Genomic DNA, 26,822 nt, shown 5'->3' with positions numbered 1-26,822 from the left:
TAGGAAGGTCAGGTAGGCACCCAACAGCTCCACTGGGGCCAAAAGTTCAGAGCAGCAATTCCATGAATATTAGTCACAGCCCCCTACAGCAGGCTGTCCCCATGTCTATGTGAACAGAAAGGTGGAGTTCATGCTGTTTTGGTCACAGTAATATGGTAAGGGGGTCATTTCTGACACTGTCAATTAAATGGTCAGGATTATGCAAAACCACAGACATATTCAGGCAGAAAGGGGCTGTAGAAGTTAAGTCAGAACTCTTGAGTTGCTAACAAGGTAACACAAAGCCCCTTGATCTGAGTTTATTAATTTTCAACCAGATAACCAAATGACAGGAGCACTGTTGGACAACCTGCTTATGTAGTACATGCAGTTGATCTTCTCCATTGCAAAAGAATGTGGATATTAATTTCATACACCTCAGCATTTAACATACCTTTTTTATTTATTCAAGAAGCAACATAAACACGTGGTAGAATGTTAGTGCCAAACACGTTGTTAAGTAAGTCACTTATTTGTTATAAAGGAATTTGTGACTTGGAAGTGCATGTCATTTACAAGATTTTAGAAATTATTTTGAATTTATTGAAATTCAAAACAGATGAGCAAGTCATCTCCAAAATAAAGATTTTCAAAAGGTCTAGAAAAGTACTTTCAAAATAAAACAAAAAGTAGTTAACCTGAGAACACTCGTCTTCTCTTGCTCCTGTAACACATCATAGGCTCACACTTGAAGCTGTTACCTTACAGTTCTGCAGATTTCACCTGACCTGGGTCTTGCTGGGTTGAAATCAAGGTGCTGGCAGGGCTGTGCTCCTTCTGGAAGTTGTAGGAAAGATTCCATCTCCTGGTCTTTTCTAGCTCCCAAGGCCCTTGGCACTCCTTGACTCATGTCCCCTTCCTCTATCTCCAAAATCAGCAATGTGTATCTCTCTGACTCTTCTTCACATTCTCCTCTGACTTTAACACTCTTCAGATTCCCTCTTCCACTCTTAAGGACCTTTTCAATTATACCAGGCCCACCTGGAGAATCCAGAATAATCTTCCCCTTTCAAAGTCAATGGGTTAGTATCTTAGTTCCAATTACAACCTTAATTCTCCTTTGCCACTTAACCCAACATAATCCCAGGTTCTGGGATTAGGATGCAGATATCTGTGTGTCTGGGGACATTATTCAACCTACCACATGAGTTTCCAGTCATTAAACACACATGTAAAGATAAGCTAAATATACCACAGTTTAATATTTTTGTGACAGTTCAGTAATTATCATTCAGTTGCCTTAATCTATAGAATTTATCATTTTTATCAAAATAAAACCAATTAAGCTGGTCAGATACAACAGTAACAAAAAAATGTCAAAGATATAAAACAAATTGTACAATATTACAAAGTAGTGGTTATTTGTGGGTATGTGTCAAATGTGTGTATATGTAAATATATACGTTTGTGTTTATATAAACATATACATATACACATAATTTTAATGTTAATCAAATGGTTCTAGGAAATTAATATACAACAAATATTCCCCTAAAGGTGATGCGTCCAACATAAGGTCATGTTGATGGTGATCTTAAACCAGGCCAAGATGAGAGTCTTAATAACACCAAGGTCAGAGATGAAGAAAGTCTTTCCAGGTTAGCAGCTTTTCCATACTTTTTGTCTTCTCATTTTTTTCCTGCTGTCCATATGAAATTTCCTTGTGACTTAAAGGCCTGCTATTATGGGAAGTGGCCAGACCTCTTACAAACAAGGTCAAACCACCAACTGCCAAATAAATCAGTGCAGCTGTTTCAGAGGAAATCACTGAAAAATAAAGGAAAACCATCCTCCACCCAGTGCACCTGTAACTCCAGAGAAAAAGGTCCTAATTCCTTCCACAATTGAAATACTAGCTTTGGTTTTCAAGAAATACTTTACTTGTAAGTGTGACCGTGGTCTTTGGCAAGAGCCAGCGTCCAGCCCACAGCAGACTTAAAAGACGGGAATGTGATAGTGGCGGTCGTTCTCGGTCAGCAGGGAGATCTCTGGCCACTCCCTGAGAGGCTCCTCTGGATAGCAGACTGCAAAGTCTCTGGAGTTAAACTTGAACAGTCGGAACACTTTTATCTTTACTTCAAGGGAGTATCCAAGTATAAACATATCAATCTGGGGATGAGATAAAAAAAGAGAGGTCACAAATACAAATTTTCAAATTCCTGCCTCCCACCATGTTGGGGGGAGTGTTCTGCAAGTTATAAAATAACCTACTTGTTTACAGACCCACCCATCAACCACTGAGTGGGCAGAGACTTAGGAACAAATGCCCATTGTGTGCAAGGAAGGGGACCAGCGTAGGAACATCCCTCTAGACTAGTATGAAGAAATCGCAGGAAAAAGCTCTTCAGAAAAGAACTTGAAAAGGAAGAAATGTTCACAATTAGAAATTATACCCTTTTCCAACCAGCTTGATCTCATTCCAAGTCAATTTGTCTAGAAATGTCGGATAACTTGATTCACCTTCTAGGAAAGCAAATCCAAAGAAAACAGAAACCCTTTTCCACAAGGAAAAAAAATTCTGGATTTAAACATTTTAATGATTTCTATTCATCCAAAATAGGTAACCAAATGCTTTCCTGAAGCTATCTCATTTTCCAACTGGATCTCTTCTCCCCTCTGTGTGGGAGAACCTGTGCCAGTGTGAGTGGTCAGCAAGAGCAGAACTGGCACTCGCTAGCCAAGGGTCTGCGGACACATGGGGCAACAAGCACACAGTGACAAGGTTGATTAGTCATCTTTTCCTCATCTGGAGAAATAGCATCAACAAACCACCGCTGCACAGCTGCTGAAAGTGAACCCCACAGGCCTGCGCGATCAAGTGCAGCCCTATCATCCTTAACCAAACGCGTGGTTCTTCTTCCCCATTTACCTGCTCTAATCCACACGTGTCACCTACAGAATTCAGGTGATTCATCATAAAGCTCAAAGGATCGGATGACGTCTCCCTGGAAAACAGGAGTCTAAAAAGACTGGGAATGATCTTGTTAGTCTTCATTTGTTCATAAACTTCAGTGACTTGATACAGCATAATGAACTTTAAAGCTTCATAAAGTTTATGTTCCAGAATGACATCAGAAAAAAGGATGTTACACATACTTCCTCTCCTGTGATGATCTTTAATTCCACTAAATTCGGTCCACTAAAAATACAGATGTAAAAGCAAAATTTAGAAGGGTAAACGTGAAGGCATACACCATTACACAGTTTTCTAAGTATTGATAAAACAAGCCAAAGATTAACAAATGAAAGTAGACCTTTAGCGTGCCACTTCGTAACTTTTGGTGCTGTCTGGTTTTTTTAAGCTATAAGCATACGGCAATTGCCTGAATGTTTGTGCCCACCCTCCAGGGGGGAGCCCTTGCGAACAGGCTTGTGCCCTGATAAGAGGCCAGACGCTAGCTAGTTCTCCTGAGATGTGAGGATATGCAAGAAGATATCCGTGAAAAAGGAAGGGGGCCTGTTCCCTGCTAGCACAATGATCTGACTTCCACCTCCAGAACTGCAAGAAATAAATGCTTGCTGTTTAAGCTATCCAGTTTATGGTATTTTGTTATAGCAGCCTGAGCTGTAACACGACGCACACACAAATCTCGTAATAATAAACTAGTTTAAATATTTAAAAAAAAAACACCACTTACTAGGTCAAGTACTAAGCAAGTCAGTTCTCTAAAACTACTCAAAATAGCTGGGTTATCCAAAAAACATTCCTCCTGCAAAGAACACTCTTTCACACTCACCATGTACCAGGCAAGCTCAAAGCACTCTTCCTCTATCAACTGAACCCTCATAATAATCTATAGGGTATATAGATTATTCATATTTATCTTTTATACAGATAAGAAAACTGGCTCAGAAAGGCCAAAGTATTTCCCAAAATAACCTAGCTAGTAAGTGGTAGGCTAAGTATTCACTCCAATCACCCAAAAGCTGCGTCCTTATTAAAAGGCAGGAATAACCATTCGTTAAATTACTGCATTTGTGCCCTCCCAAGTTTTAATAGGGTGCATTGCAGAAGGAACTTGGAGAATCTCATCGGGAACTTGCACCACAGTTTCCTAGGTAAACAAACGTACGGAATTGGTCAGGTTTCCAGGCCAGCACAGTCTTATAACAGGCCTAATTATCATGTGGAACACTTCTCTTGTTTATTAATTAAAGGGAGAAAGAAGAGTTAGAAAGGAAATTATCAGTTACTAAAAGGAACATTTCTGTTTGCACCTATTACTTCCCTAATAAAAAGTAACATGCCTGATATTAGAAAAATCTGGTTACATTTAGGACACATGTTTTTATTCCTAGCATTTGCCCTACCAAACGCTCACCTGCATTTTCAATAATTCCACACATTTACGTAATTTTCCAAACACGTTTGAACCCGTATACTTCTCAGGACCAAAACTGTACTGCTGGATCCAATTACAACCTTGTGAAAACAGCAGTTTTTCAGGAAGCTTGAAAAGGAAGTAGATACCAACAATTAGTACCCCAACATTTAATATAAAAGCTGGAATATGTCATGGCACATAATCTTATCTCATTTAGCAATCTTCAGTTTAAAAGACAGAAATAACAGTCAAGAAAAAGCACACAGTCATCTTTTAAAAAATTTTGTGAATTAAGTGATTTTTAGATTATAATTTTACTTAATCATTTCACAATGGATAAAAACCTAAATATAGGATTATGTCCAGAGAAACAAAATTTTTTAGATAAAATACCATACTTCCTAGATATTGGAAACTATTTTAGAAACTATTTTTAGCTGGGTGCAGTGGCAAATGCCTGTCATCCCAGTGACTCAGAAGGCTGAGGCAGAAGCATCACAAGTTCAAGGTGCGTCTCAGCATCTTAGCAAGTCCTGTCTCCATATAAAATTAAAAAGGGCTGGGGATGTAGTTTAGTGGCAGAGATCCCCTGGATTTAGGTCCCCAGTACTGCCAAAAAAGAAGAAAAGAAAAGAAAAGAAAAGAAAAGAAAAGAAAAGAAAAGAAAAGAAAAGAAAAAAGAAAAGAAAAGAAGAAGAATGAAAGAAACTATTTTTAACCAAACGATGTTAGTCATACAACAGGGAACAGGTGAATTAAATAAGGATGCAGTCTGCACTTCAAACCTGGCTATCATTTAGCAGTTAAGAGCTGACTGAACCAGCATGGATTATTTAACCTCACCCTCCACTATAAAGTAAAGATAACACTGTCCATTTTACAGGCTCTTGATGGGATTATATAAGACCATGGTGTATGTAAGAATCTACCCCTTTAGTCATCCAATACATTTTCCCACCTGCCTCAATTTGTTGAACCCAGGGTCCCTGTCATATTCTTTGTTCTTAGTAACTAGCAGCAGGGCAAGCACAATACATACCTGACAAATATTTGCTGGATAAAACAGAATTTAAAAAGAAGTTTAGATAAAAGATGTTAAATAAAGAGTACAAACTTGTATGTGTGTATATGAGAAGAAGAAAGAGGGAGAGAGAGATCTAGGTATCTAGACAGATATCTATACAGACATCTAGACAGCTAGATATCTACCTCACAAACTTCATGTTTCTTTGCTTCTCTATCCTAGGTTAGGTACAGTGCATTAAAAATAAAAATTCGGTTGTTCATTAAGAATATACTGACATAGGGGCTGGGGTTGTGGCTCAGTGGTAGAGCATTTGCCTAGCAGGCGTGAGGCCCTGGGTTCAATCCTCAGCACCACATAAAAATAAAGGTATTGTGTCCATCTACAACTAAAATAAAATTAAAAAGAAAGAATATACTGACATAAACCATTAAAGAAAACAATAAAACAAGCCACAGAATGGGAGAAAACATCTGCAAATCACATACCTCATAAAGTGCATCTACTCAGAAAATATAAAGAATTCTCAAAACTCAACAAGAAAACAAACAACCCAACTAAAAATGATCCAAAAATTTAAAGAGACACTTTTCCAAGAAGATAATATGAACATCAAATAGGGACATGAAAGATGCCCACTATCACTACTCACTAGGGAATGCAAACTGAAAGTACAATGATAGCAGTGCATACCTATTAGAAGGGCTAAAGCCCAAACAACTCACAATACCATGTGCTGGTGCAAATGTGGAGCAAGTGGAACTCACATGGTGCTGGTGCAAGTGAAAAATAACCAAGGTGCCTAGGAAAAGGGTTTTGTAATTTCTTATAAATTCAAACATATACCTACCAAAACCACCTGGCAATCTAACTCCTAGATATTTTCCCCAAAGAAATGTAAACAGGTGTTCATAAAAATCCTGTATAAGAAGATTAAAAACAACTTTAATCATAGTTGTCAAGCACCGGAAACAACCCAGGTGTCTTCCAATAGGTGAATGGATAAACAAACCGTGTAACATTCACAAAAAGGAACACCACTCCACAAAGAGAAGGGAGGAACTGCAAGTTCACAAAACAACGTGGATGAACTACAAATGATTCTGCTACGGGAAAGAAGTCAGATTCAAAACGCCACACACTAGAGGGTTCCATTCATATGACAGGCTGGGGAAGACAAGACTGTAAGGACAGAAAAACAGATCAGGGGTTGCCAGGTGCTAGAGCAGGAAAGGAAAGTGACTTCAAAGGTATACAAGACAACCTGTGGAGTGGTGGCAACACACTACTTGCATTTGTTAAAACTCACTTAGCTGCAGAGTAAAAAGTGGATTTTACTAGATCACCTTACTTGCAAAGGACAAATTTTCTCAAGAAAAGACAGGGGTATTAAAAACAAATGAATAGGGGCTGGGGTTGGAGCTCAGTGGTGAGGCACTGGGTTTGATCCTCAGCACCACATAAAAATAAATAAAATAAAGGTATTGAGTCCATCTACAACTAAAACAATGAATGAAATTGAGTATGACTATCTTTCTGAGATGGTTTATTTTCAAACTACCTAAGAGATAGAGGATTGGGTTAAATGGCTTCTCCAAGTTCCTTCAATTTCATGACGCTCTGAGTACAAAGCCACCCTGAGAAGCCTAGGAGCTTCTGAGTTGTAGTTACTGTCCACATGACATCCCGGGTCCCCAGTGTGAAGACATACCTTAACAATATCTTTTTCTTTCATCCAGGATGGAAAAGAGAGGCCTTGGCTAAATATCTGAAATAACACAGATCTCAGAGCATCATAGTTATCTCTCTTTACTTGTCGAACACATTTAATATGGTGCCTCCAAAAGAGCTCCTCATAAGCCTAGAAGCACAGAAAGAAAAATGCTTCAATAATGAAACTGGAAAACAGAATAAAGACAGTGAATTTAGCTGGGTGCAGAGGGGCACACCTATGGTCCCCAAGGCTGAGGCAGGATAATTCCATTTGAGGCCAGTTGCCAAAAGTTAGAGAGATCTCATCTCAAAAAAAAAAAAAAAAAAAAAAAAAAAATGGGCTGGAGATGTAGCTCAATGGTAACATGAGCCCTGGGTTCAATACCCAATACCAAAAAGAAAAAAAGTGAATTCAGTGAACACACTAAAAAAGTATTATTTTCAGTGAGGTATTCCTCCCAGTTAAAGTGGACAGCAGAAACAATGATAAAATTATGATTGTATATAATTTAATTTTAAAATGACTCGTGTGTTAGGGTCTGTTCTAGATGACAAATCCTGGAAGTCTTGGGAGAGGTCATTTTGGGTTAACCTAATCACAAAGAAAATTACCGCATTTTTTTTTTTTTTTTTTTTTTGCGGTACTAGGGATCGAATTCAGGGCCTTGTGCTTGCGAGGCAAGCACTCTACCAGTTGAGCTATCTCCCCAGCCCACCGCATGCTTTTAAGACCATACAAAATGTACTTTAAATGTACCCCTCCCTCCTTTTTTTTTCCCGCTTTTGCTAGTGACATGATTGGACAGCATTGTTGGGAATATTTGCCAGGATTAATTCAATGGAAAATTCTAAAACTCCTCAAAATATTGATGTCAGGGTGCTGATTCCTTTAAGGAAGACACTCCACTGCACATGCAAACATTTAGTAGGCGGGCCAGGAGAGACCTGACAATGGAAAGGTGCTCACAGGCTTTCTGAAATCACAACCTGATTTACCCAAGTCCTTAAAGGCACAGATTTTTATGTTAAAGGCCTAATGCCAACGTGTAGTAGCTGTGTGACTTCTGACTTAAGAGCCACAATCGTTATTTGCATCCCATTTAGTATTGGTTGATCTCTGGGTTTAGTAAAGCAGAATGGAATGTTTTCTGATTTTGACAGTCTGTCTTCCATAACCTCTGTAAACAGACACACCTTCCTCATCAGTTTGGCACGGGGTGTTTCTCCTTTCCATTCTCTTGCACAATAACTGAGTAAATCAACTTCCGCCTCCACGCTGAGGTTTCCTGGACCAAATCAAAATAAAGGGCAGTTAATTTTCCCATTCCCCTCCCTTTGTGAGCCTTCTCTGCACCTTAAAAAATAAACATTTGCATACAAATATTTACTTTTGAATTTTCTCTGCAGATATCCAATCCACCTGAAAGATAAAAGGGAAAAATAATGTCAAAATTGTGCTTTGAATAGTAAGATATTTTTGAAATTTAAAAATGACACCATGACCTACCATTTCAGCCAGTGCTCTAAATATAAATGCAGCCTTCTGAAATAGCAGAGGGTGGCCCCCAGCAGTGAAACTGCCAACATCACGGAGCCCTTTGCCATTCTCCAGGCAGTATCTAGGACTTGGCTTGTAACTAGTGTCCAGGAGTGAACTTGGTCACTTCCTATAAAAAAAAAAGAAAAAAAAGCACATCACAATTACACATCAGCTTTAAGGAAAACATACATTTACACACACACAATTTTGCTGCAAAGTGTCAATCTTTGATTTACATGAATATTTTTATTTAAAAATTCAATCCAAAAATTAAAGAAACACCTATTTCTCTCATAATCAGTGTCATATATAAGAACTTATTTGTCCCACAAAATTAAAGACTGATATTGAACATTAAGAGCATAGGCTTTACAATTCTGAATTCAAAACTTGCTTATACAATTTTATTTAGCCATGTGACTGTGGCAACCTGACTCCCCTTATCCTCATTTACTTGATTGTAAATAAGGGTGAAAATACTGATCCTGCTGAAATGAAATACGTAAGCACCAGCACAGTGCCTGACACACACTTGGTTCTTGTTGAGTATCTGAATCCATGAACAATTACGGGGATTCAGATCAGCCCCAGGTGCAGTACAGGCAATCAATCCAGTTGGCCTCTAGGGATCCAAGTCTACCCAATACTATGTTTTTAATTCATTATATGCTGTGATATATGGCATCACCTTAGTAGCACAAAACAGCAGGAACACAGACATCATTTCCAGAAGGTGAACCATGTAAAAGAAGAGTCATGAGATGGCTCCAAATGTGCTGCTTATGATATAACACCGTGATTTCTGATTTGACAAGAGGGAAAGCAGGCCTCCAGACTCCAATGGTATACTTGCAACATTTTGCTGTGTTCAGTAGATTCCTAGTTCTAATCTGTGTGAGCATGTAAAATGCTGAGTATGAATGAGGAAGAGGACTTTGAATAATGGCCAAACCTCCTGGGGTTTGTTGTGAAATAATTTCCTCCACAGCACTAATTTACTAAAATTCTAGTGATCAACTATAGTGAAACACTTTTCAATATGGAATCTACAATATTGGTATTTTTGATCATCTGGACATTTGATATACATTTGCACACTCAATAAATAATTTACCAGCAAATTAAAAAATATATATTTCTAGTTACTTAAAACCACATTTTCAAACAAGTACCTATTTAGAAGAGTTAATTAGCTTTACAAATCATTGTTGTATTTACTACCACCTAGAAATTTAGTCAAACACTTTGTGTTTAAAAACATAAGGCTGGGGTTGGGGATATAGCTCAGTTCGTGGAGTGCTTGCCTGTCAAGCACAAGGCTCTAAGTTCAATCCCCAGCACAGCACAGCAAAACAAAACAAAACAAAACAAAAACATAAGGCTGTACTGCATTTAGAGATTTTTATTAATTGGAACAGTTTCCTAAACTTTGAAAATTCTAACACATGCGAACACTTTTCATACATCCTTAAATCCATGGAGAACTAGAATTGTGTCTAGGTAATAATAATTCTTCAATTGCAGCTGTAAACATCACTGAGGTGGGACGTTGCACGTAGCTTATATTTTTCTCACTATAAATAAAGTCAGGCACTTTTCCTACCAGTACATACAAGTCTACATTACGCTTCCCAGTGAATGCATGATACTTCCGCATAGATGGTCCTGCATGGAAGTTACAGCCTTACTAACAAATGTCTCCACTGTGTCCCACTTCCCACTTCTACAAACAATGCTGTGGTAAACATTCTTCTCAACAGTCCTCCAGGAGTCAAATTCACTTTTTTTTAAAGTATAATTTCAAGGAGAGGAAAAGCCAGGTCAAAGGGCGTGCACATTGTTGGCTTTGACATAAGCTGCCTTCCAAAACAACTCTGCCAATTACCAGCACTCCCAGCACACGTGTGAAAGCACCTCTCTCCCTCAGCCCCAGTTCTGGTTAGAATTTCTTATTCAGGCTGTTTCTGTAAATTCACAAGATTGGGATTCTCCTGTGTATTAGCCATTCACCTTTCTTCTTCCCTAAAGGGCCTGCTCAGAGCATCTGCCATGAGCCGCAGGGTAGCGCTCTTCTGTGTGTGCACGTGGAGGGCTTGCATCCGTGAAGGACTGGCTGCTGCACCCACAATGGGCACAGCAACAGATCATCTGACCAGCTGCATTCATTCAGGGTACCGCCCAGCCCCTCAGGGCACGTCTCCTGAGCATAAGGCCTCTCCTGCAGCTACCCAGGCTCCATGGGAAGCGCTGTAGATGACGGCTGTCCCTGCTCGCATCCCATGCTCTCTTTCAGTATCTCTCTCCACACACACATACTCACACACACACACACTCTCCCAAGTCAACATCCTCATCCTCAAACCCTATCTACATACCCAGAAATAAGTGATATGATCAACTTACCAGAAAACAACCCTAGAATATAAGCCTGTACTCCCTCTACTCAGTATACCCACATTTTTGTTCAAATAACTCAAGCCAAGAAGGGCCAGGGAGGGTAGCCATGGGAATATTGGTGTGGATACCAAGGAACCATCTGGAGGCAGGAGGAAGGGGACTTTGTAGGACTCGTAGTCATCGGTGACTGGGTCATGGTCATATATAACCACGTATAGGATCTGTACGAGCTGTTTGCTGATGTTACCAGAAGTGGGGTTTCTAAGGAGAGGAAATGCCATGTTTTAGCAGGAAAAAGTGTGGTTTCACTAATAACTAAAATGTTTATAGTTTGAACTGCTACGTGCCAGCCCTGTGCTAAGCATTTTACAGGGCTTATCTCATATTCCTGTGAGCCAAGCTGTGCACCCTACAGTAAGGAGACCTGGGATTCTGATGGGACGGTTACCAAGTCGGTCCTGCCCACAGAAGGGTGAGAAAAACAACTTCACCTCCCTACCTTTCAATCTCTAACCCTAGGAATGAAGATAACATAACAAAGCATGGTATAAAGGGAGTGCTCAATGCTCTTTTTTAAAAAAAAAAAAAATTGTTCTAATTAGTTACACGTGACAGTAGAATACATTTTGACACAGCATACACAAATGGAATATGACTTCTCATTCTTCTAGTCACACAGGATGTAGAATTACATGGGTCATGTAATCACATATGCACATACTGTAATAATGTCCAATCCATTCTACTATCCTTCCTACCCCATCCCCCATCCCCTCCTGTTATGGTTTAGACATGGTACCCCTCAAAAGCTCACATGAAAGACAATGCAAGGCTTGGAGAAAAGACTGGGCTATAGCCTTCACCTAATCAATGAATTAATCCCTGATGGGATTAACTGAGTGGTGACTGGAGGCAGGTGAGGTGTGACTGGAGGAGATGCTTCGCTGGGTGCATGGAAATGGGGTGTATATTGTGTATCTGGAGAGTGGAGACTCTGCTTCCTGATCACCACGTGAGCTGCTTTCCTCCGCCACACTCCTCAGCCATGACGTTCTGCCTCACCCTGAGCCCGGAGGAATGGAGCCTGCTGTCTACGGATTGAGACTTCTGAAACCATGAGCCCCTACATTAACTTCCTCCTCTGCAGTTGTGCTGGTCAGATCCTTTAGTCACAGCAGTGAAAAAGCTGACTTAAACACCTCCCTTCACGCCCCTCTGTTGAATCCAAAGTACCCCTGTTCTTCCCTAGCCCCACAGGTGAACTTGTTACCATCACATCACAGTACAGGGGGCACCGAGCACCCACCTCTCAGCACTGCTGCAGGGTTCAAAGAAAAGGCCAGGGAAAGTGCTTAGCTCAACATCTTTCACATTATTAAGTACCCAATACACACTAATTATTATTTTTATTCATTACCTGAATTGCCTTTACAATGGAGAAAAATCTCAGGGAGAACAAGATTAAATAATTGCCAAGAGGACTCAGCCAGTAAGGGGTAGAGCTAGACCCCAAAGACAGGACAGATGCAATGCGAGAAGTCGCCTGCCTTAGACTTTGCTGTACTATGAACTATGGAGCTGAGTAAACCTTCAAGTCAGGTTCGGTACGGCAAAGAGAATTAAGATGCTTTCGAAAGAAAATTTTTTAAAAATCAAAAAAGAGAAGGAAACATCCTACTGACACCTTGCAAAACAGTATCATGATGACAATTCAGGCGATCTTCTGAGAGGAACTTCATTTTTCCAAATACGGCTGACAGTGTAACATTTTGCACATCAGAAGGGTCAGAAAGTCCCCCTTCCTGCTAAGGAGCATTCTGCCATCAGCAGCCCAGCAACCTAAACCCTGACCCAGAAAAAGTGAGCAACCGTCTAAGGGGGGGGGGGGGTCCTGATGGTTGGTGACTGGGACTTGGTGAAGTAGGAAGAGAGGGAAAGTTCCACTTCTGCATGTTCAGTCACCCTGGTAATGGAAAGAACAGAAGGGAGTGTGGGTGGAGCAAGTCTGGGCAGAGAAGAATCTTTAGGAAGTGTGGGTTGCAAGAGGAGGCACAAAAGAGAGGTGTTGCCAGGAATTACGGAGTTGATCCTCTTTGGTGTCTGTCAAGAGACACACAAAAAAATGAAATTCCTTTTTAATCCTCTTGCACTGAACCACTTGGGTGGTGGCTGAAATGCATCTACATATAAACGAGTCTAAAATACAATGAATGTATTTCTGTTCCATTGGGAAACAGCTTAACCACATTTTGTGCCTCCCCTAGCCACTGGCATCAAAGCATGCCAAGACCCCAGCCTACACAATCAGAAGAATCAACGCTCCAGTAGTTAAGATGTGCCTGAGGAATTATACCAGGACCTCCTAAAACCAAGTGTGACTATCTCAAACTAAAAGCTGATCTGTGCTCACTCCAACTATGTATGGCAGAGAAGATCACTGAGAACAACTTTAAGAAGGCCTACTTTTTGTGATAAAATTCTACATCATTTTTTTCCAATGTGCAACAACATATAATATCATCAAAGTGATCCAAACAGTACAACAGGAAACCAGTTAAAAGAAAAAAGAACTAAACCCTGAAAACAAAACTAAAAGATGCTGAAGAGCCAGAAGTGATCAGCAGTTCCACCCAGGGCTGTAGGCTACCAGTGGCAAGGATGTCACATCTTGATCAAGGACACTCAGCAGCACTGGCTTTGCCTCTGAAACTTCCAAGGCTGCTCATTCTTTACTCTCTACTTCCTCACTGGTTGCCACACAATCTTCAACCCCACCTACTTCCCTTCTAATCCAATTCAGGGCACAACACGCAGTACCAAGGCGCTTCCTTCCTACATCGCCGACACCGTCAGCCGCTTCCAGCCCAGGGACTTCCTCCTAAGCCAAAATAGTCTATCAAGGACTACTAAGGCGGCCAGGAAGGAGGACATCAAGTCTGAGCAAGATGAGTGGAAAAGGCAACCTCATGTAGACATTAGAGGTAGCAAAGGAAGTGAAGGAACAGACATATGGTAAAATCTCCTTGTTTAAAATTTTTCAGATAAAAACACTACATGTAACAAACAAAAGGTATTTCTATCTGCTTCAATGCCATAGTACGGTTAGGAAGAAAAAAAAACCCTCCTAATGTTTGAAATGGTGAGGGTAGAAGACTTTCTATAGCTTTTATATTTCAGTCATTAATTCTGTTCAATTAAGAAGGAAAGTCCTTCCAAAGTATTGAAACCAACAACTACAAGGTCAGTATCAAAGAGGAAGAGAAACATCAAGTGGAAGGTTTTTGTCTTGACTGTCGTGCCCAGTAAGACATTCAACTCCAGCCTGCCATGCGACTGACTCAGGCTGTTAGCACAATCTCCAGAGATAGTGCCCATCTCACCCAGGGCTCCTAGAGTACAACAGGAAACTGCTTCCTGCCTAACACGACAGGTTTTTGTGTGTATGCTTTTAATAACACCATAAGCCAGAGTTGTCTTCGTTTTACTGGGCACACCTTGTAGGAGTGTTAAAGGCTACCCATCTTTTAAAGGCAAGTTGAATTTTCTACTTGTGTGTGGGGTTTTTAAAGCCCACACACAACATTTTAAAAATGCAAAAGTTGCAGGTGACGCAGGCTACCATCAAAGTGCAAGCTGTCATTCCTTCTCCAAGAAATTCAAGACCACTTTATCTAACCATACAGACCTCCCTGGCTGGGGAGAGACAACTGATTTTGCAGAAAGTGTAAAAAAAAAACTCACATTTGAGGGGCTGGTGTTTTGGCTTGGTGGAGGGCACTTGCCTAGCACATGTGAGGCACTAGGTTCAATCCTCAGCACCACATAAAAATAAAGAAATAAAGGTATTATTGTGTTCATCTACAACTAAAAAAAAATTTTTTTTAAAAATCTCACATTTTCATTCTGCCATTTTCTGGTTTCAGGACCTCAGACAAATCACTTGGCCTCCATGACAAGAAGTCACCCCAATGACCAACATGGTGATGAAACAAAATCAAATTAAAAAATCACTATTCAAATGTAAACTATTTGGCTGGGTTCCTACTACAGTCTTCCACCATCTGTCACCCAACCAGTGCTTAGGTACCTGTCAGCTGGGAACTCATTCCCTCTGGGTACTCATTCCCTCATTTCCTTTTCTAGAATATCTCTCTTTATTGATCAAAGTCCACCTTTATTCTATGGACATAGATTAGGCTCACCCCACAGGCCAGGCACTGTGCCAGCCGCTGACACTACAATTATGAATGTAATAAATAAGACTGGACTCTGGCATGGACTCACAGAAGGACCTCCTCAAGGAAAAGGAGCCCCACTGAGGTGACCTCCAGGGTAAGGAACACAGTTCGACAAGCGACATAACATGGGGACCTGACCTGGGCCAGGTTGAGGAAGGATTCCCTAGAAGGTGAGACTGAGCTGAGCTCTGAAGATGGACAGAAGCTCTCAAGGCAAGGAAGGCAAAGGGAGGCTAGAGCTGCCAGGCCTTGCTTGATCAGCAGGTGTAGATCCCAGTCAAGGTGCTGACGCTTCAACTGAAGAGCACGTAAATACCCTGCTGGGTTTTCAGAGAAAGGATACTGTGATCAAAACCAAGCACAACCTGCACCATTATTGCTTGGGGTTATGAAGAACAAGTCTGGTTCTTCTTCCTGGGACAACCTTTTATATCTTTCACGGAATGGTAGGCTGCTTTGGGATGATGACGCTGGAATGCTACTTGATTTCCAAGGCTTGATCCCACCCAGCCCCTTGCAGACGGGATCCTCCCCCAATGCACCCTCAGTTCTCTGTCCACACTATGTAGGTCTATTCCTCGTATTCTCGTCTATTTCCCTATGAGCCCACAAACACCTTTAGGCAAATGTTGAATCTTCTAACTTTTTTGAACTCCATAAAGGCAAGAGTTTCATCACAGTTTTGGAGATTTATGGTTAGAAAAAAAAAACCTAATGTTTGAAAGGGTGAGGTCAACAGACTTTCTATAACTTTTGTATTTCAGTTATGAATTCTGTTCATTTAAGAAGGGCAATCCTTCCACTCAATAAAGTGTTAAAACCAACAAGTATGAGATCAGTATCAATGAGGAAGGGACCCACCAAGTGGCAGGTACCAGCGTGGCTCAACTCCAGTAAGAGGCCCTGGAGGAAGTAGGCGCGTGTGCAGGAGGAAGAGCTCACATCCCAGACCGGAAACCATGGTTGATCTGGGCATCTGAGGAGCTGTCACTGGCAGGCTTTGTTTTTGAGGTGAACAGAATGAAGTCCAGAGAAAACCAATGGAAGTTTGAACTTGAACCCCATCTTCTGACTGACAGGTAGTGCCCTCTCACTAATAGCATTACTACTTTCCCTGATAATCCTTTTCCAAGAATGAAAACAATTGTGAGCACAAGCCTTGAGGAGCTGTCATTTCTGCTCTGCAATTTTTTCTCTTGTAGGTTAGATGGCCTGTGTGAATTTCATCCAATTCCCCACAAGATATGGTTTGGAGGTCTCTTTATTGTCCTGAACTCATCCCATTCTTAAAGTGAGGCCCCAAGGGGAAACAAGGTAGCCACCTCTTCCTTCTGGATCAGGGGTCAACAGGTTTTCTGTAAAGAGTCAGTCATATAGTCTCTGTTCAACCATTCGATTCTGCCTTTAAAGCAGGGAGGCAGCCAAGACGATACATTACAGATCTGTATCCCACCCCTCCAAAACCTTTGCTTATGGAGACTGAAATTTTAAATTCATTTATTCCCATGTCAGAAAATGGTATTCCTCTTTGGATTTTCCCAACCACATAAAAATATAAAACATTCTTAGGTCATAGGCCATATAAAAACAAACATCAGGCCAGATTTGGCCTATGTGCTTGCTGAACCCAGTTCTAGATTCAAATTGCTGCAGCCTGGGATTAGTATTACACAGCGGCAAACAAAAAACCAAGAGGCCAGCCACTCACAATGCACCTGCTGTCCAGAGTCCTCTGGACGTGGGCCCGAGTCCACCTTCTGAAGGGGAGAGCGGGTCGGAGCTTTCACCCACCGTCCTCCAGCTTCCCAGGGGAAGGACTCTCCTGGAGGTCAGGCCGTGGCCTCCCCATGCCTCCCTTTCTCATTCCAGTCCTTCCTAAGGGCCAGAGACCTATGTGACTGGCAGGTTCTGAACAATATCCCGGAACTGCTCGCTCAGTCCCTTCTCTCCTCCCTGAACCTCCCTACAAAAATGGAAAGCTGGGACCTGCCCTCTCCTTGAGAGGAGGCCTGGCCTCCTAGTGGGGAGTTCAGCTTAGGTCTGCCTAGCAAGCCTGTTTGGCCACACGACCAGGATGTGTGCGTTCTATCTCATTAAGCTGACTTATCAAAATTAGTTTAATCTCTGACTCCTGTGCCCACCTTTCTCAGGGACTGGAAGGGCAGCGAGGGTTATCCAGATCACACGTGTCATTTCGGTGCATTTAGACCAGGCAGGGCCTTGCATTTATCCCTCGCTTTCCCCTGACTGGACAGGGCTCACTGACCTGCAAGGGCTTTTGTGGCATCCTCTCACAGCTCTGACCTTTGACATCAGACTTCTAAGTTTTGACACAAATCACTGATGAACATGTTGACTAACGGTACATTTTACTTTGCTTTCGTCATAGTGGTATTTTTCACATTACCCAGAGTCATTAGGGTACTGTTGCTAATGGTTACTAATCCTTCTAGTTGGGCTTCCCTTCCCTAATTCTGTTTTCTACTCTAGGTAGAGTGGTTTGGTAATTTTTTTTTTTTTAAACATTCAATGGATGTGTCATCTCCTATTTTAAAAATCTTTCCATAGCTTTTCTTATTGTAGGAAAGACCCGCATCCTGGCAGCCACTGAAGTGAAGTGTAAGGGCCCCTAGACAAGATAAGAGAAAGGTAAAGAACAGTACCTCATCTATCATACCCTCTGAGCCGGAGGCCTTAGGAGCTGGTTCTTCAGTGACCAAGAATATCAGTGCCAGTCAGTGCTACACACCAAGATTCACCAGTTACCCCTCACAAGATACCCCTGGGACCCATGGAGAAGCTGGGATCTGCCCTCACTGGAGTTCAGAGTGATGTTTCTGTTGGGAGCACACACACAAGGCTCCCTGGCCACCTCCCTTTCCTCTCGTGGACTCATCTACCTCTACACAGGCCTACAGATCTGCTTCCCTAAAAAGAAATCTGTGAACATTCAAAAACAAACTCACTGTACATCATAGAGCACTGTTACTCAAAGTCTATGGTGCAGCAACATCAATATCACAGCAGGATGTTTAGAAATACAGATTCTCAGGCCCCTCCAAAGGCACCTCTGTATTCTCTCAGGATCCGAGGTGATCTGTAGGCATAACTGATGTCTGCGAGACACCGTTATGAGACAGAGAATCACATGGCTCTTCCCGTGGATTTTCTGATTTACTGGGCGGGTCCCAGTCATCTGTCTCTTAAGTTCCCAGTAAGTTCTATGTATTACCAGTGTTGAGAAGATGCTATAGGCAGAGCCAGGGTTTCCCTATCCCTGGCCTTTTCTGTTACCTCAAATACATCACCAGATGTCAATTAATCTCCAAATAATTTCATCATTAGAAGAAACCAAACCAGATAAAGAAAAATCTAGCTTACAGGTCAAGAAACCCAGCTACAAGTAACCACTACTTCTGTCTTGTGCCCCTTTCCCTTTGGCCATGCGAGGGGCTACTTTAATTAGTCAATTGTTTTCTCTGGCAAGGAGCTGTGCCTATCTAAAATGGAACTTTTCTGAAATTAATCATGAAGAAAGAAACCTGATCACTCAAGGGGCCTCCAAGGAGTGTGGCCAATTCATGGTTTGCCTGGGACTCTCCTCAGTTTTAGCACTGAGAATCCCATAACCCAGGAACATCCTCAGCACCAGGTAAGCTTGGAGAGTGTCACCCGCCCACGGCCCTCTTCAGTCGGAGGCCTCCCTCCCTCCCGCTCCACCTTCAGCACCCCCAGAGCTCACACTCGCCTCCCAGCTGGCTTTTCCTGTGCTGTTCCTCTGTCTGGAACATTATTCCTTCTACCCATGGTATAGTTCACGCCTCCTCCCGCTCTCAGCTCAAATGTCACTGCTCTGATCCATTCCTAACCCCCGGGGCCTGAGCAAATCCTTGTTTTCCTCTTTCCAAGCACACACTGTCCTCTTTCAGCACTTGTCTCAGTTTATACAATTATGTTTGTGCTTGATTAGTGCCTGTCTCCCTATGTAGATGGCAATGCCTTAAGGACTGGACTGTGTCTGTTTTCTCTCCGCCTTCTCCATGCCTCGGCACGAGAAGACAGTTAACGAACGAATCCATGGAGTCAGGATCCCTCCTGGGTCTTTGTGGCAGACTGCCAGCTTGCACCAGGGTCTGTCCTCTCCTCCTTTTGTACGGACAGAACTCTGAATTTCAGTCAGGCCCAGGGCTGCTCAGAATAAAGGGCCATTCCATCCTCGCTGGGTGCTGCATATGCCTGTGGACGTAAAGTCTGGCCGAGAAGTAGGCATGTGATTCTCAGAAGTGTTCATCAAGAGAGGCAAATTCCTCGCCCTTGTTCCTCCCTTGTAGCTGGAACGTAAGCATGATGACTGAGGCCCCAGCAGCTGTCTTGGACCAAAAAGTGACTATGGGCAAGGATGCACAGTGGAGATACGAAGTGGAAGGAGACTGGGCCCTGGACACCAAGGAACCCGTCCCAGCCCTGGGGACCTCTGAGCTCTGAAGTGAGAAAAACGGACTTATTCTTCCACGGGAGGTTGTTCTGTCACTCCACCCACCTGGACCTACCTAATGCCTCTACCTGGGTGGTCCCGCCCAGTTTTTAATGTGCATGTCAGAAACAGCTAACCACCAGTGTTCTCTCTTCCCTTAATCACACCACACAGACACAGAGCAGGAAGCGAGAATGTGAAGTGGCCACCTGGTGGGACGGTTTCAAGGCAGTGGAATGAGGAGGGAACTCAAGGTCTTGACCTAGAGAGCTCATGACTCTGGACCTTAACTTCCTCCCCTATGAAAAAACATAAGGCGGCCAGGCCATTAGCCGCCACCTCCCTCACTTCTCTATGGGTCTCTTTATTTTAATGGTTTCCGAGTTATGTGGAGAAGCAGTCACGCTGGGGCACATGCGCCAGCACTGAATAACTGTGAGGGATCACTGAGGTTCAACTAACTCGAAACATTACTCGAGGCTAGCGCCACAGGGAACATGGCCTAGACACAGACAAGACACCAGCGAACGCTCTGGTCCTTAGACGTTCAAGCTTGGTTCTGCAGAGCTACTGAACCTGTTGGCCTGAAAGCATGGGGTTTCCATGGAAGTGACCAGTTTCTAAAAGCAAGAGGAAAAGAAGGAAAAGAAGGATGGGGAATGGAGGAGGGAGGAGGGGGAGGGAGAACTGAACCTACATGTCACAGGCTCCAAATTTTGAATGAATGAATCAGTGAGGTACATATGGGAGAAAACATAAGAATAGGAAAAGACAAGTAAAGGCTATCTGAGTCCTCCACTGTGACAATCAACTAAGGACTCAGGGGCTGGGGATATAGCTCAGTTGGTAGAGTGCCTGCCTCACAAGCACAAGGCACAAGGTTCGATCCCCAGCACCGCCAAAAAAAAAAGGGGGGACCCAAAACTGAACAGATATTTATAAAACAAAATGAATGAATATACCATGGAAAACTGATCAAGTAAATTCTCTTAAAGTGATTTTTATCTTCAGATTTCAAGTCTTGCTCTGTCCCAGGTACAAACCAACATTTATATTAATAAGTCAACTATGTTTCCATCTCAAGCTGAGTGGCAAGCCTACTCCTCAGCTACAAACCGAACGCTAAGTTCATTCTGCAAATGCCAAGAAAATGACAAACAGCCATGCCGTCACCCACATGGTGCTTCCAGCACTTCATATCTAGATGGGGGCCTGCACTGGAACCAGCGAGTCATCTCTCCCACTTCCCCTTTTCCAGCAGCCGTCCTGCTCACTTGCACCCCGTGCAAGGGGTCGACTCAGAAGCACTCCATTTTCCTTTAATTTTAGACAGCTCACAGCAAATTGAGGCCTTGCGACAGCACAGAACAGCCTTGGTGTGCCAGGCTCATCCTGCCACCCAGGGACCGAGGCTCATTACCAGGCGAGTAGAAATTTAGTTCACTTTTCTTCAACTTGGGAGGCTAAATGCTATGCCCTGACTTGGAGGACAAACATAAATGTTCACAGCATGCCCTCCAATGAAGAGCCACCTCCAGCTCCACACCATGTCCATGCCTGTGCTTTTGGGAACTGGTTTGCCCCCACTGAAACTGTCCACCACCTAGAGCGGACAGGCGCTTATCTAAATCATGATGGGTACTAGAGGGTGGTATGCTTTTTTTTTTTTTAACAGTCAACCCTTGACTCTGAATGAGGTTCCATTCTCTCTGAATTGGGGGAGACACTCTTGAGAAACTGACTTCCAGTTACGTCATTACTCCCTCTGATAGACTAACCCTAAGGTTCACTGAAAACTGGTAACTGAGCAAGAGAAGACCGAAAAAATGAGGTATTTTAAATTACTATGTCTATTCAACAACAATTCTACAGACTCAATTTCACAGTTACAAGTTTGAAGCAACAACAAAAGATTTGCTATGAAATTCTGAATTTATAGATTTATTAAGCACAGCATTTTATGTGCAACAGTTGCTGATATTTTTATTTCCTAGGAATCCCAGCAACAGTACTAACAGACAATAGTCTTTCATCTCCTAGAAATGAACATAAACATTTTATCATCATCTTAATTTAAACATGATACCACCTGTCCATTCTGGCTCCAATTAAATGGGAAAGTTAAAAAGGTAATATACGTAGAACAAAAAAGGTTATTGGAAAAGTGAGAACACATAGAAAAACTTCTCTGCTTAATTCTTGTGAAGAAACATTTAAAAGTTCTTCCCCTAAATTAATTACAGATCAGATCAATGTGCACTTGACCTCAATTCTGAAAACGGATTGTCTTACTAAGTAACAACATTCATCAGAGAACACAAAGACAAGCGAGAAAGGAAGGATCTGCGGGTCAAACATACTAGAGCAACAACTGCTCTGAAAGTTAAGGAGAGACTTTAATAGCCACATAGAGGGAACCCCATGAATACAGGAAGTTTCACTCAGCAATGAAAACTTTCTTATAATATCCCTTCTCCTGTTCTCCAGGCCTATAAGAGTTACCTCAAACAACAACAGTGTAAAATGACACCCAACTTTTATCCAGAGCATCTTCAATGTGCAGAAGTAACTTTGGGAATTACGGAGTGCTCTCAGGTAGAAGCCGGAACTGTTGCAGGAGACAGAAGCAGGCAGGTGGTTGGTAAAAGATCTGTCATTAGTTGAGGCCCAGGCCAGGGGTCTGAATCCTGGTCACCACTATAAGCTGGAAACGTTGAGTACACACACAACAGTTCTGAGTGTCATACAATGATGGTTGCAAAGATTAGATAAGACTACCAAGGATCAGTGTCTCTGAACAGTGTCATCAAGCAAACTCAAATGACCACTGCCTGTGCACTGTGTGCACAGGCACACAAGAAGGTGCTCAGCCACCCTAGGGAGCCAGAGAAACTTCCCTGAAGAACCTAAGTCTACCTTGGGTTCTAAACCAGGTAAAAGGTCATTTTCAAGTTAAGACCTGTACCCATCAAGAACTTCTACCTAGAAAGCACATGGTACCCAAAAGATACATTTTATTAGATATTTATTCATCTCACAGAAATGTAAGACTAGATATATAAAAGTAGGGCAAATGAGTAGCAAAAAAAATATATCAACTACGGGACCCTTTAATTTTAAGCAGTCCATGTGTGTGCGTGTACACGTGTGTTTGTGTATGTGTGTGTAATTAGCACTTTCTCCTCAAATCACTTTTAACAGAAGGAAGATACTCCCCTTTAGGTCACACCAGCACACAGGAGAATCACAACACAGCTGCTCACTCCTCCTGGGCACACACTGACCACGGCGGTACCCCGCCACACACACACACACACACACACACACACACACTGTTCAGCTCCTTCAGAGCAAAGGCCTTCCTGGTACTCGTTCAAGAACCAGCTCCCATTCTCTGCACACCTTTGGCAGCCCACATTGAGGGGGGAGTGGGTGCCCCACACTCCCTCCTCATGCCCAGCCAGCTGCTGGGTTAATAACTTCCCATTTGCCTTCTCTCCCTATGAACACAGAAGTGCTCACCAGGTAAACTCACCTGCCTGCCTAGCGACTACCTCTGATTACCCATGGGAACAGGCCAGAGACTGCTCATGGTGGGCCAGAAACATCTGCTTCATAAAATCAGTCATCCCTGAAGGACTTTGGAATAATGGAACCCATGATAATGAACAAACCTTTTAACTGGCAGGAAAGCTTAGAAAGGAGGTGGGTGACCTTGTACAAGTTTGTGCATAACTAGGTTTCTTTCTTTTTCTTCTTCTTCTTCTTCTTTTTTTTTTTTTTTGGTAGTGGAGATTTAACCCAAGGGCATTTTTCCACTGTTATATACACAGCTGTTTTATTCTTTTCATTATGAGATAGGGTCTCGCTAAATTGCTTATGCTTAGGGCATAAGTTGCTGAGGCTGGCCTTGATCTTGCAATCCTCTTGCCTCAGCCTCCCAAATCACTGGGATTTCAGGTATGCACCACCACACCCAGCATAACTCAGCTTCTTAAAAAGGGGATAAACATAGTAGCAACCTCAAAGTATAAGGAAATGACAGCAATTCTAACAGCAGCAGCTAACACTGGAGGGCTTACTATGGGTCATGAACAATCAGAACAACTTCACATGTAATAAGTGAACTAAGACACAAGCACTAAGCAATGTTGGCCATTACCATTATTTGAAAACCTTTGGTTTAGCATTAGACCCTTTCCCCCAACAAAATCTCACCTAGAACGAAACAAAACAAACAAAAAGCAGAACTGTTCTGAATACAGCTGGAAAGGGGACCTGGTTGATGGGTCCCACATTCCACACTGAACATTCCTTTCTCTAAACCCCAACCTCTGAGGACCATCAAGGAGTCTGGTGGTTACTTATAATATGGTCAAAAACATGACCACTGCCACTCAGATGCAGTGGTGGGGAGAACGATAGCAGGGCCTGAATCACTTAGGATAGTTAATGAACCTGAAGCAAGAAGACTGAGGATGAGTGTGGGCTGCTTACATTCCCTCCTCAAAACAGGTTTGCCAAGGGTCCTGAGAACTATGGATTTATTCCAGAATCTTCCCATATCTCCTCAACTTCCTGATAGCTGATGGTGTCTTCTCTGGATTTTGAGGCACTGCACTAAATGACCTTCAGTCTCTTCCTTGTCCAATATTCTGACTCTGACAGTGACTTCCCAGTGATATGGTACACAAATGTTTAGTCCATGATTCTCAATATCAAAACATTTTTAACAAGAGTGAAAATGACAACGAACCTCTTTCTATCCCTACATGCTCTGTGGGTTTTCCTTTGTGGTTGTCCGTTTGTTTTTTTATTGTCAAGTGTTACTTGGTATTACTTGCTGTTATCTTGAAAGCAAATCTACATCTCTCTCACACCAAAACGGTTAGGGGTAGGTTAAAAAAAAAAGGTCTCCATCCTAGCTGGTGCAAGTGATGTTAAAACTATTGGGTTTTTTTTTGTTTTGTTTTGTTTTTTGGGTTTTTTTTTTTTTTTTTGCTAATCTACTAGAAGAGAAACTATGCTACTAAGTTTTCTCAGAACTTAGAAAAAATTTCCCATAATCTGATCCTTAGAATCATATTGTTTTGGAGAAAAAAGTTTCCCATAAACTAATTCTTCAATCACATTCTTCCTTTGCTCCACACTAACTGCAGACCCCATGAGCTGGTGCAGAGGAAAGACTTCCTAGGCTCACAGCACTGGCATACCTTGAACTTGGTGCAGAGAAAGGAAAAATTGTTGGCAATTATGTTAAGCCCAGAGTAGGCATTTTACCACCTTCCAAACCAGCTTTATCCAGCTGTGCCTCTACCTGCACTTCCAAAGTTCCTTTCTCTGCCAAACTAAGGCGGGAGAAGAGAAGAAAATAACATAATAAAAAGTTCAAATGAATACACCCACAGGAAATATTTGGCTAATTCTATAATGACCCAAGGTGCAGAAAGGTTAAAAAATGAGTTCATTCTCCGAACTTTTGAGAGCAGGAGGTAAATCAATCACAGAATTCTACACTGGGAGGGCTATGGATAAGTTAGCCCAACACTCAATTCATGGATGAGGATGTGCAAGTCCTGAGTGGTTGTGACTTCTACCCAGACACTCTTGGCCAAAATGATGTTCAGACCTCATGTTCTGATTCCCAGAACGGTGTTGTTTCCACTACCCCAACAGCTGGCTGAGCGAATTAAAAGCTCCTGCCAGGACTAAACTGCAGTAATAAGGACATTAGCACCTGCCAACTTCCCATAAACGCTGCAGTACCTGAAACCCAGACCAAGAAAGAGCACACTCCCCATATTCACTAATGAGCTCACACTCCTAGCACGGCCACCAGAGAAATACAGAAACGGGACCATCAAAACCGAGAAGCAGCAAAGACCATCTTCCTGGGAGTTGGCAATCAATTGCAAGGCACAGCCGAGGGATGGGATGGAAGCCACCCTTCACCTCTGGTCTTCAGAGCGGGCAGGGCCCAGGGAGCAGACCTGCAGGCGCAACCTGCTGCTATACTGCGCTGCTGCTCTTGTTCTTGGTGAAATCTAATTTTTTTTTTAAAGCCCGAGTTTTCTGTTGTTTAGCAAGTCTTGATTGCTGTGAAGGTGTGGGCCACATCCTCTGCCAGAAAGGCGCGAAACCAGGCAACTTCCCTCCTACAACAACCGAGATCTCAGAGAGGACCCGGGCCCCGCGGGTCCACGCACCCCGGGGCTGCTCCCGCGGGACCCGATCCCCGCTGCTACCGGGCCCCCACGCAGCAGTGACGCGGCCTTTCTCCTCGCAGGAACCTGCCACCCGTCCTGGGCAGGCGCCCCAATCACCTCTGCCCCCGAGGGGCACCCGGAGTGACCCCCGTCGGACGGCAGCTGCAGTCCTGCAGGTGGGGTGCCCGCCCGAGCCCAGGTGTGCCCGCCCTCCCCACCGGCTCTGGGGCTCACCCGGGCTCCCAGGCTCCCGGGACCTCCACCCTCTCGGGGTGGCGCCAGGTCAGCGGAAGCTGCCCGGGGCCCCAGCCCGCGCCGCGCCCCCCGCCCCGCCAGGCCCCTGGACCACCTGCGGCGGGAGCGCGAACCCGCGCCCGCTCCCGCGCCCGCGAGGGGCTTCTCGGCGCTGCCATGCCGGCCGCGCGCTGCGCGGCGTCGGCCGGAGGTTCGGTCAGACGCGGGGCCGCCCACGGGCGCCCGGGCTCGCTCCCCGGCGGCAGGCGGCGCGGGAGGCGCGGGGCGGCGACAGCCGTCTCTGCTCCCGCCCCGGGAACTGACTGACGCGCCAAGCGACCAATCAGAGACCGAGGCTAGGGCTGGGGGCGGGGCCTCCGCGCGCCGTCGGGGTCGCATGCCTGAGCTGCGCAGGGACGTCTAATGCTCTACGATGGGTGCTGGTGGCGTCCAGCCTGGGCCCGCGAAGCTTGCTCTTGGGGCAACACCCTGGCGGTTTCTCACGAGTGGATCCCGTGGCCTCCCTGGCGCTTTATTTCACAAGTCCATGGAGTGGGAAGCAAGTTGACCGATGGCGGCCGATGGGGGAGAGGGACCAGGGCAAAATAGCGAGTGAGCCCCTTTCCTTGGCC

General features: G+C 43.5%; 1 protein-coding gene across 1 annotated transcript; it reads right to left on the bottom strand.

The window, feature by feature from the left end:
* Window positions 1–439: 439 nt before the first annotated feature.
* Window positions 440–26,460, bottom strand: Otulinl (OTU deubiquitinase with linear linkage specificity like). The gene is made up of 8 exons (XM_047555937.1): window positions 26,306–26,460; window positions 8,609–8,768; window positions 8,490–8,521; window positions 8,296–8,387; window positions 7,100–7,249; window positions 4,362–4,490; window positions 2,909–3,178; window positions 440–2,148 (listed from the first exon to the last, which is right to left on the bottom strand). Exons 1-8 carry the CDS (start codon window positions 26,367–26,369, stop codon window positions 1,975–1,977), a joined length of 1,071 nt encoding a protein of 356 aa, XP_047411893.1. The 5' UTR covers window positions 26,370–26,460; the 3' UTR covers window positions 440–1,974.
* Window positions 26,461–26,822: the final 362 nt, after the last annotated feature.

The sequence above is a fragment of the Sciurus carolinensis genome, chromosome 6 (genome assembly GCF_902686445.1).
Source record: "Sciurus carolinensis chromosome 6, mSciCar1.2, whole genome shotgun sequence".
Taxonomy (NCBI): Eukaryota; Metazoa; Chordata; class Mammalia; order Rodentia; family Sciuridae; genus Sciurus; species Sciurus carolinensis.
This window is presented reverse-complemented; position numbering and strand designations above follow the sequence as displayed.

Coding starts and splice junctions, on each gene's coding strand:
- Otulinl (XM_047555937.1), bottom strand. CDS start 26,369: ATGGCAGCGCCGAGAAGCCCCTCGCGGGCGCGGGAGCGGGCGCGGGTT. Junction 8,388..8,489: donor TCTGCAGAGAAAATTCAAAA/GTAAATATTTGT, acceptor GATTTGGTCCAG/GAAACCTCAGCGTGGAGGCG. Junction 4,491..7,099: donor AAGAAAAAGATATTGTTAAG/GTATGTCTTCAC, acceptor TTCCTTTTCAAG/CTTCCTGAAAAACTGCTGTT.